Consider the following 11,290-nt stretch of genomic DNA (forward strand, 5'->3'; position numbering starts at 1 on the left):
TATGCCGTATTATTAAGAAGGATGCATCATGTGTGATAGATAATGTTTCATAAGTGTTCAAGCCAACCCAAGTGAGTTTTGAGTATTTGAGCGACAAAAGAGCTAACTTTATTTTTGCTGGACTGGCAATACCGGACGTGTCCGGTATTTGCCCAGCAGTGGTAACTTTGTTGTTCTCGGGTTGGTTCGTCGGGAGTTCCGACGGTCGGAAGTTCCGACAAGGGTCGGGAGTTCCGACGTCTCACACTTTAACTGACTTGGAGGGTTCACTGTCCTGGTCATACCGGACGTGTCCGGTATGGATGACCAGAGGCCAACGACTAATTTTCAAAAGCCTAGAGGATCGGGAGTTCTGAGGTGAGTCGGGAGTTCCGACGGTCAGAAGTTCCGGCATGAGTCAGGAGTTCCGACACCTCACATACTTTAACTCAGTTACATGGTTTTCAAATATGCTGAGGGTCGGGAGTTCCGACGTGAGTCGGGAGTTTCGACGATCGGAAGTTCCGGCATTCATTGGGAGTTCCGACGCCTCATATTGTCACTGTAACTTAGTTACCGTTGGGGCAGTGTAAGTCATACCGGACGTGTCCGGTATGCATATCGGATGGCAACGGCTATAATAACGGCTAGTTTTTCAAGGGGGCTATAAATACCCCCAAGCCTCCACCTTTGGAGGCTGCTGATTCTGCTGGTCACAATACACGTTTTTGAGCCTTGCCAACTCTCCCAAACCCTCTCTTAGTGAGTGTGTGATCCAAATTGCCAAATCAATTAGTGGGTTGAGTGAAATTCAAAAAGAGAGCAAACAAACCACTTGAGCACTTGTGCATATTGTCAATCTCGTGATTCACATTTGTTACTCTTGGACTCTTCGGTCCTAGACGGCTAGGCGTCGCCGAAAAGCACCCGAGAGATTGTGGTGTGCCTCGGAAAGTTTGTAACGGTCGATTCCATCGCCTCGGAATCAACTAGTGGAAGGAGGAAAATGAGTTGGAAAAGACTCCGGCTAGAGCGACCTTCGTGGTACCCTCTAGGGCTGACCTTCGCTGGGTCTCCCGTAGCCCCCTCAATGGAGAGTAGGACTCGAACGAGTCCGAACTTCGGTAAAACAAATATCGTGTCTCAATTCGTATTTCATTTGATATTTGTGTTGCTCCAGCTCTTGTGCAGGTTCTCTGTGTATATTGTTATCTCTAGAAGGTGCCTGCAGTTTGGTTTGAAGATAGAAATCGAAAGGAGCAAGTTCGGGGCTGCTCTGCAGAAATCGTGTATACCGGACACGTCCGGTATTCATACCGGACACGTCCGATATTGAAGCTCTGTGCTGAAAATATTTATTCTTTGTTCTAACTTTGTGTTGCAGGGTTGTAGCTTTTAGATATATTCTTATATACCTTGTGTACACTGTGGCTAACCTCTAGGGGTGGTATTACTCTTAATTTGGAGTTTCCATTTTGGAAACTCCCTTGTCTAATTGTTTCCGCATTTAAAGGTGTTAAATTTCAGAAACGCCTATTCACCCTCCTCTAGGCGGCATCCTAGGTCCTTTCACATATTTGACTAGAGGGGGATCAAAAGTTACATTCTTTTACCAACAATAAATCAAAATATTTTGAAGTCTATGATATAAAACTTGCGTCAATAGATTTGTGTTTAAAGTGCCATTGAGATGCTATTGTTTTTTTTAGCAATTGATATAGACAAGATTTTTTTGTATGACTTCCCTAATCAAATGCCCTTATCAGTTCTATATATTGTTATCTGATCTATTAGCTGGATCTATTTAATTCTACTCTAGCTAATTTTTATGACCTACTCCCTCCGTCCCTAAATAACAGTCACGTCCCTAAATAACAGTTGCCGTTGGTGTGCGTGCCGTAAGTTTGATTCGATTTGTAGAAAATACGTGCAACATTTGTATCTTCAAATAAATTTATTAAAAAAAACTAGATTCAAAGATCTTTTCAATAATATTAATTATGTAATATAAATGTTAATATTTTTTAATATATATTTAGTCAAAGTTATTTTCTGAGAAAACGACAAATATTTCGAGGGAGAGGCGTACTCCGTACTCCTTGCAGTCTTACCAGAGAAACCACTTGGGAATGGGATGCATTGGTTGTCACTTGTCAGTGAGTCACTCTCTCAAGTTGCGTGTTTCTGCTCGGCCTTTTTGCCCAATATTGCGCTGTAAAGCAGCTAGTACTGCCGGGTATAAAGGAAAGGGTTTGTGAAAGCACCCAGCACGTTTCAACCAAAGTGATCCAGCACTCGCACGCGGCACGCACCATCGCACCCATCCTGGCTGACATGGAGATGCGAACGCACCACCCGAGCAAGCGCGGATCCATGGATGAGGAGGACAGGCTGAGCAGCCTCCCCGACGACCTCCTCCACTCCATCCTCCGCGAGCTCCCGCTCAAGCACGCCGTTCGAACGAGCGCCCTCTCCCGGCGGTGGGCGCCGCAGTGGCTCCGCGCGCTCGCCTCCTCCCGGGTCCTCGACTTCACCGACCTCGACTTGGCCGCGGTGGCCACGGTGCGCCGCTGCCTTGAGCTCCACGCCGAGCACGCCGCGCCACTCGACGTGTTCCGCTTGGCGCTCAGGTCCCCGCCAGCAGGGTCGAGCGACGGCGCGTTCGGGCGCGACGTCGTCGGCTGGATCGCGTCCGCCGTGGCGAGGGGCGCCAGGGAGGTGGAGGTGGACCTGCACCTGACGCCGACACCGACACCGACACCGACAGGGTCAGGACGACGACGACGACAGAGACGACGACAGAGCCGCCATGTTCTGGACTTCGACGACGGAAGCGCGGCGTTCGTGGAGCTCCCCGGCGGCCTGTTCCAGGCCAGGAACTCGCTGGTGCGCCTCGCGCTCGGCGGGCTCAGCCTCCGCGCCGTCCCGCTCGCGGCGCCAGGCCTCGCTGGCCTCCGCTCGCTCTCTCTAAGCCGCATCGGCGTCACCGACGAGGTGGTCCGGGGCATTCTCGCCAGCTGCCGGGCGCTCGAGTCCCTCAGCCTCAGGAGCTGCTCCCTCCTCGCCTCGGTGAGTATCGCCTGCGAGCGGCTGCGGGACCTGCAGCTCCTGGGCTGCCGGGCCGTGCAAGAGGTGAGTATCTGTATCGCCTGCGAGCGGCTGCGGGAGCTGCGGCTCCTGGGCTGCCGGGCCGTGCAAACGCTCCAGGTCGCCGCGCCCGCGCTGGAGTCGCTCACCCTGTACGGCCAGGTCTGCTGGAGCGAGCACGGAGGTAACGACCCGGACCCCTTTCCTGTTTTCTTTGACTTCGTCGGCGGCCTGCCGATGCCGGCGCTGCGGGACGCGTACCTGTCGCACCTCGGCTGTGGTGCCTGCAACGTCGTTCACGACTTGTCCTACCCCCGACTGTGCTACGTCGTCGCGCATGCCCGGATCGTGACGCTTTGCTCCATCGGCTTGCTGGTACCGATATCTAATTGATTGCAATAACTCATATATAAAATTTCTCGCTCACAAATATATATACTTCAAAATTCAGTAGACACGGAAGAAGATAACAGATTAATGTACAGGGCAGGCTAATTATATACTACTCTCTTGTCGGTCAGCTTCTTTACAACCACTCCATGCATGACATCGTATATATGGAGATGCCGAACCTAGAAGAGCTGCAGCTGCTTCTGGCCTCGCCAGAGTACTTGGACGATAAAGACCAGATGCATGTGTCCACTTTCTTCATGCTCACCCCGCTTCCGGTCCTCCAACGTCTCTTTCTCCACGTATGTAAAGCGCGCTCTCTCTCTCTCTCTCTCTCTCTCGCCCAAACTCATGAACTTTGAGTCTGCACCTCTGATCTGAGAAAAATGCATATGTTCTATTTGGAACTGAATGCATGCTGAATATATCCGCAGCTCCCCAGCGATCTTGGATACGGATGGAGCAGGGACCGGGACTCGGACGACGAGGCGCAGCTCCCCAGCGATCTTGGATACGGATGGAGCAGGGACAGGGACTGGTACTCGGACGACGAGGCCGACAGCGCAGACCTGAGAATCGAGCACGAGATCGTCCTTGACCAGCTGACTCTCATCAAGGTTTTCAATTTTATGGCGACAAGGCGAGAGCTGCGGCTGCTCACCTTCTTCCTGACGAGGGCCCCTAGCCTGGAGCAGCTGGTGCTGGTCACGGCGGAAGGAGAGAAAGCTCCCGCTGACGACCAGCTAAAGGCCATGCAAGAGCGGGTGTCGGAGTTGCAGAGGTCGTCGCGCGAGGCACGCATCTCCGTGTGCCGGCCCAAGGAAGACGATAGCCAGAACCATGCACACACCAGGTTCTTCCACGAGGATGATGAGTATGTAAAAATCTATGATTTTCTATAAAAAATGTAACTAACTATGCATAATGCATGCGCCGATCAGGCACGATTTGACGATATATAACCACTGCAGCTCTGTACCAAAAATTAAGGTGTTTATTGATCGGTCGGCCTGCTCTACTCTCTTTTAACATCGTGTGTACCGTTCCAAAATTATAAGTCATATCTTAATTGTGTCTAAAGTCAAACTTTCGTAACTTTGACCAACTCTATAGAAAAATGCATAAAAATATATAAAATCAAACAATATTCATTTGATACATTATGAATTACTAGCAAATGTGTCCATTCATTGCACGGAACTCATTACGTTTTAGAATCTGACTCTATATCGACGTGAGTTGTTCTGGATACAAACAGTCAGGTGGTCTAAATTGACACACGCGTTGCAAGAAAGTAGCTGGAAGCTAAACTTTCATCTAAACAAAACCCAATTCTCAATTGGTGGGTGTCACTTCTTTTTTTAGGGAGGCTACAACTAGGACGTCCTGAATGAGCTTCCCAAACCCTAGGATGCCCCCTCTTGGGCTCCACTAAAATACAAGGCCCAAGACCCAAAAACTAAAGTTGTCTTTAGCCTGGAGGTCCGAACGTTATTTAGTCAATTCTACTCAGCTTCGGTTGAATATGATAATAAGGTTGGATCCATGTGAAAGTATACCTCGTGTGCTTTCCAACAAGTACTCATGGGCCTTCAGCAATATCCGAGCTCAAAAGTTATGGCCATCTCAATCTAGCGTTGCCTTCAGGTCCAAACTTGAATTCCAAACATCTAGCTCGGCCCTTCCCTTGATGGCAACAAAACCTTTTTCATTGTCCTCTTGGTTGGTCATGTGCTGATCTGATTCTTCTCCCTCATTCCTAAGGATAAACAATCCATCACAGAAATTCAGTAGCATCCAATTCTAATAAGAACATATTTGGATAGCTAGGATTGAATTTACTTGAGAATTAAGCCAGCGAGCCTGAACTATATTTCCTGTATGTGGTTGCTCTTTGTGTCCCTCAGGTGTGGTTATATCAATGCCAGTGATGTCCTTATCGATGTGAACCATAGTAGATGTCAAAAGAGTAATCCCTCCGTCCAAAAATGGTAATCGTATTAGACCAGTGGAAAAAATAAATTTTATAAGTTTTGACCAACAATTAATCAAGTTGTATGAAAGTTTAGAGCATAAAACTTAGATCATAGATTTGTGTTAAAAATGCCTCTAAGATGATATTGATATTTTAGCCGCCACTTTATATTATAAAACAAATTAATGATCAAAATCTATTTTGTATGACTTTTTATCTGGTCTAATACGATTATCATTTTTTGGACGGAGGGAGTATTATTATATAGTAGAGGGAGTATATGCTAATACATTTTCAATAAACTTGTTTAAGTTAGACAAGTTTCACTCAAAACAAACTAAAACAACTTAAAATTTGAACGGAAAAGTACAATCCACGAGTGAGTATGATGTATGCGTATGATAAGGACCTGTTTTTTTCAAAGCTATATATGTTGCAAAAGCTGCCTTTTGAAAAGCTAGAAAATCTATATTTATGGATGGAGTTTTATTAAATAAATCGTTTGATATGTCTAATATCCTCCGAATAATATCTCACAAAACCTAGAAAAAACACTTCTAGACTACCTTAGGCCTTCTAAGTGCAACTCTAGTGTATAATTTTCTAGTAAGATACAAGGCGGCATGTCACAACTCATAAGGTGTTGTAGTAGTTAAACAAGTCAAAACGAGTGTAAATATATTACTCCATGTAAGGGCTTGTTAGGATGTTATGGATTCACCTCAATCCACATGTGTTGGAATGGATTGAGGTGGAATTTAGTTCAATTTCCACTCCAATCCACTTCAACACACGTGGATTGATACGAATCCGACTACATCCAAATAAGACCTGGACTCTGCATGTAATAAAATATATAGTATTCTAACTTCACCGATGAAGGGAGAATAAGTGGTGATGAATATTATCTATTTATTCTTGGCATCAAGTATAAAAACAAGTAAAACACACCATGTGAAAAACTGTAATATCTGCCAGCGCCCTCTACAGACGCCGGACGAACGCGCGTCTGTAATTTTCCCAACACGCGCCTGTAATAAGACGCCGACCAGGGTCATCGGTCCGACAAGGTCAACACGTGTCTGTAATAAGTGCTTACTACAGGTACGTGTTGGTAACAAGCATCTGTAATATAACTACAGACGCGTGTTTATAGAATGCGTGTGTAGTTAGACGATAAATCACAGACACGGACAGTTAACACGCATCTGTAGTTCATTCGTGGTTGGGGCGCGTTTGTAACATCAGTTCCTTACTCAGCGTGTGTTTAGTTGGGTGAAAGTTGGAAATTTGGCTATTGTAGCACTTTCATTTTTATTTGGCAAATAGTGTTTAATCATGGACTAATTAGGCTTAAAACGTTCGTTTCGCAATTTCCAACCAAACTGTGCAATTAGTTTTTTTCCATCTACATTTAATGTTCTATGCACGTATCGCAAGATTTAATGTAATAACTACTGTAGCACTTTTTGAGAATTTAGGATGGGAACTAAACACTCGCTCACAGACGCGAGAAGAAACCCGCGCGTCAGCTGGTTGTCCCACGGACCCAAAAAAAAATATTCACTCTAGCGTATGACCGAGCCCTCACGTCCTCTCCCTGACTCTAGCCCCACGCGCCCTCGAGTCCCCGACTCTGGGCCTGATTTAGATTAGGGTTAGAAATCAGTATTTAGCGCTATAGTATTTTTATTTGTATTTGATAATTATTGTTCAATCATGGTTTAACTAGACTTAAAAGATTTGTCTCGTAATTTATAATTAAACTATGTAATTAATTATTTTTTTTATCTACATTTAATATTCTATGTATGTATCCAAAAATTTAATGTGATAAAAAGAGAGGAAAAAACTTGCAATGACGGCAGCGGCGTGGATCCGGGCGCCCCATCCCTATTGACTCGTCTCTCTCTATCTTCCTCTCTCTCTCTCTCCTCTTCTCCAGCTCTCTTGGCTTCACAGCGACGCGGATGCCCAGCGCGGGCGGCGCCGGCATCACAACGCGGGTGGCGCCGGCTGCGGGATCCAAGAGCGGGCGGCTGGATCCGGGCGCGGCCGGCTGGATTCGAGCGCTGGCGCCGGGATCCCAGCCTGGGTGGCGGCGACGGCGGGATCCCAGCCCGGGCGGCGGCGACGGCAAGATCCCGACACAGGGGCGACGGCGGCGGCGGGATCCAGGTGCGTGGCCTATAGCCCAGCCATGTCAAGTCTCCTCCTCCATGGTGCTCCGCGTGCTCATGGGTAACCCTAGCCACGCCTGTGATGCCCCTAACCCTAGCTGCATTCTGGATCAAGGGGTCATACGTGTGTAGTTCATGGATTTCATTTGGGTAACCCTAGCTGCTCAGGTTTTGCACATATGTCCCTTCGTTCTCTCCTTCTTTCCCCAAATTTATATGGTTCCTTGATCTATGATGGCTGCAGTTTCCTGTGAATTTCCCCAAACTAAGAACTTAAAGGTCCTTTACCGTGTGATTTGGGCTATATGATAATTAATTGTTCTTAAGTGTCAAACTCTTGATGCTTGTGAGTCTTGGCCATGTATGTTTTTGTGCAATACCCTGAACAAACGCAGATATAATTCTAATAAGTTGTAAGATGTATGATGCATTTGGGTTGATGATGGTGCCATAGGAATAATTAGCTGCAAATAACATCAGCTTTCTGTTATGGAGATTAATACTGAAATTTTTGGGCAGCAACCTCCTTAGGATTTTCTAAAATATTTGTTGTCGCTAACATGTTACTTGGAGATGAAGTCTGGAGTATCTCACTCGTTCTTACTATAATTGAGGTTTGCTATTGTGTAAGGTTTTCTGGTTCCGTGTCTTGTTAGATTACTACTGTGTCAATTTCAGCTGAGATGTGATGCAATTCTTTTTTTAGTTTTTACCCCTTGACAGGCAGGTTGTTGTGTCATTGGCTTTGGTATATGTAGAGAATAGCTCAAGAACAAACACCTTTTCTTCTTCTTAACTGATCATAGTGCTTAATCATATGGCTACAAACACCAGGATATTAAATTGAGAACATTGCTTGTCATCCAGCTGATGGAATCTTAGTGCTTTAAACTCTTGTCTTCATGCAATTTTAGTGCTTTAAACTCTTTGATGTCACAGGAACCAAGCAGTATGGAAGAAGTCATGGAAATTGATGAGCACATAGGCTGTGCCATGAGTGGACTTATTGCTGATGCTAGAACACTAGTCAAGCATGCTCGTGTTGAAACTCAGGTACTTTCTTGGGTCATATACATATTTACATGTTAGGAAGCTTGATCCATTAATTAGCCTGCAATTATGATGTAAGTCCTTTGTACTTAGTATTCCATTCCTGCAATTAATCAGCCACTGCAGGGGAGACAAATCGGTTTAGTTGGGCAAATGAGGATGGCGCTGCAAAGTGGTGGGCAATATATATCACATCCACTTGCATTGGCAGTGATGATGGATACTTTGTTAATATAAGTAAGTGACTCTCCTATTTTATATGGTCTATGCTAAATTCTTAATACCTAGAACAATCCTGCACATGGTCTCTCAGTTTTTCAGTCCATCTTTGAGCTACTTACTGCTCTGCATATAAAACAAAATATGCTAGTGCTATAGGATGCTTTCATTTCAATGTTTGGCTGATAGATGCCAGTAGACATTAGCACAGATCTCTGTTTAATTTATTTCCTACTTTAGGAGTAAGCAACTAAGCATATATACATGCCAATTACCTATCTGTTGAAAGGAGTAAGTTGCTGCTATGTCTACCTTGCTCCTATCTGAAGTCTTAATAAGAGCGACAATGTAATAAGAGCCGACATATTTATTTACTATGCTTTTGTGTGTTTACAGCTGTGCACCTTTGCACAATTTTGATGATGTATATGACTACCTAATGGGGCAAATCTCAGTTTTATTGCCTGGTAAGTTCATTCCTTTATCGCAAATTCATCTCCTAACTGAACATCAATAACATAGATGCACCTAGGTACTGGACATTAGTGTAGATAGTCTGCAGTGTAGCGCTGCAGTAGGTAAACAAGCTGGTTTCATGTCCAGACCAAAGTCCTGCTGTCCATTTGATTCTAAGTTTGACTGTACTATTCCCTCCGTTCCAAATTGTAAGATGTTTTGGAGGATCTGCAAACACTAGAATAGTTGGCATGCATAGTTCAATTTTGGAGATGTTTGCCTTTCGGAGCACTTCTAACACTTATATTTCTTGAAGTCTGGTTGAGAATGCATACATCTTTGTGTTTGCATTATAGATGAATAGTACTCTAATTTTGGTGCATACATTGCAGGATAGTGGCAGCAAACAACAAACCATGTCAAGGTCAAGCATCTATTGGTTAACCGTGGCATAAATTTTATTCTGAGGAGATGGATCTGCACAGTGACATGTACCTCAGGAGCACAAGGTAAGCAAATGCAATAGCTTGTTCATGACCAACTCCTCGCTGTAAGAAAAGCCATTCCCCTTTTGTATTCTATTGATCTGCTGATTGTGGGAGCACAGTGGTGTTGTATTTTAATGGTTGTCATTTTGGTAGGTGAACAAGGCATGGTTGATGAAACTTAGAATGCTTTGGAAGAAGGCAGAAACTCTAGAAAAGGTAGCCAATGTTTGATATGTTTAAGTTCTCTTATCTATATATGCTAATTCATTAAGTAACTGAACTTAGTACTACTGATTTGACAGGATGAAGAAACAAGCCAACAAATTGAGAAGGCTCAAGAGCTAGCAAAAGCTGAACTGGCTGCAGCTGTTGCAAAAGAGAAAGCATCCCAAATTGAACAGATTGCTGAAGCAACCTCAATGTAAGGACTAAGGACTTAATGCATTTTGTTTAGGGCTGCTCTCTAAATGGCTATTAGGTTTACATGATCTGAACCGGCCTAAAATGCATGTTGGGCCTACTGGTTGTGAACTAATGGACTTAAATGATTTAGTTGGCGCACATGTGGCTGTGAACTCTCTGATTTGGAGTATTATGTACTGTTTTGGATTGCACTGAATACTGATTTGGAGTATTATGTGGCTGTGGTTGCAAAGCAGAGGTCATCTATTTTTCTTTTTTGTTTTTGTTTTTGCAAATCGTTACCACAGACGCGTGTTGGCTATGCGCGTCTGAGATAAGGAGTCATCACAGACGCGTGTTGGCTATGCTCGTCTGTGTAAGGTGTATCACAGACACGTGTTGGTAACGCGCGTCTGTAGTATAACCTTATTACAGACGCGCAAAAATAAGACCTTATTACAGACGCGACCCTGAACGCGCATCTGTGATGACGTTTTTTACAGTGACAGGTAAACTATGGTCCTAAACTAGCACCTGCTATCCAATATGTATTTTACATTTGTACCTCATTTTTGTTCTCTTATCTTCACACATTTTTAGCCTAAATATTGGAGCTGTCCTAATATATAGAGAACTTTTATATTTCCAAATGTTAACTTTAAAAACCGACCGTTTGTTTTAGCTTTTAGCTATCAGCCAGAATATATGGTTGTGGCGGCCGGACATAATCCCGAGTGAAGAAGTCGGAGAGTAGGAGTCGGTCGGTAGATGTGCTGTGGCCATGACGAGTCTATGTCAGTGAGTGTGGGCGCGAGCACGGGCAGGGGCATGCGCTGCAGTGTTTGGGACAACTAGGCACCAGAGGACGAGCCGGGCTTTTAACTCCGTGCGGCCCAGAGAAATGGACTCTTAGATTACCGCCAAGCATGGATGACAACGATTTTGAGCGGTAAAGGCACACCCAAGTTGAATCATACACGGGCTTACACGTGATTTGTGGTGGGAGGAGAATATACCGGGGATTCTAGATGTGATAGTAGTAGTAACTTTTTATAATATTATAA

The 11,290-nt window shown here is 44.8% G+C and overlaps 1 protein-coding gene and 1 long non-coding RNA gene across 2 annotated transcripts; both read left to right on the forward strand.

Moving 5' to 3' along the window:
• The first annotated feature begins 2,266 nt into the window (after positions 1-2,266).
• LOC136517275 (uncharacterized) lies at positions 2,267-4,479 on the forward strand. The gene is made up of 3 exons (XM_066510812.1): positions 2,267-3,441; positions 3,588-3,758; positions 3,891-4,479. The coding sequence occupies exons 1-3, from the start codon at positions 2,314-2,316 to the stop codon at positions 4,356-4,358; spliced, it is 1,767 nt and encodes a 588-aa protein (XP_066366909.1). The 5' UTR covers positions 2,267-2,313; the 3' UTR covers positions 4,359-4,479.
• A 2,818-nt stretch (positions 4,480-7,297) lies between these two features.
• LOC136517810 (uncharacterized) lies at positions 7,298-10,495 on the forward strand. Its single transcript, XR_010774344.1, has 7 exons — positions 7,298-7,609; positions 8,551-8,664; positions 8,779-8,898; positions 9,277-9,347; positions 9,729-9,845; positions 9,978-10,040; positions 10,127-10,495. It is a non-coding gene; the product is annotated as an uncharacterized lncRNA (long non-coding RNA).
• Positions 10,496-11,290: the final 795 nt, after the last annotated feature.

This window comes from Miscanthus floridulus, chromosome 17 (genome assembly GCF_019320115.1).
Source record: "Miscanthus floridulus cultivar M001 chromosome 17, ASM1932011v1, whole genome shotgun sequence".
In the NCBI taxonomy this organism is placed as follows: Eukaryota; Viridiplantae; Streptophyta; class Magnoliopsida; order Poales; family Poaceae; genus Miscanthus; species Miscanthus floridulus.

Excerpts from the sequence above, each read along its gene's own strand:
- LOC136517275 (XM_066510812.1), top strand. The coding sequence starts at position 2,314 with ATGGAGATGCGAACGCACCACCCGAGCAAGCGCGGATCCATGGATGAG. Across the intron at positions 3,442-3,587 it reads TTTGCTCCATCGGCTTGCTG|CTTCTTTACAACCACTCCAT; the intron begins GTACCGATATCT and ends CTTGTCGGTCAG. Across the intron at positions 3,759-3,890 it reads TCCAACGTCTCTTTCTCCAC|CTCCCCAGCGATCTTGGATA; the intron begins GTATGTAAAGCG and ends ATATATCCGCAG.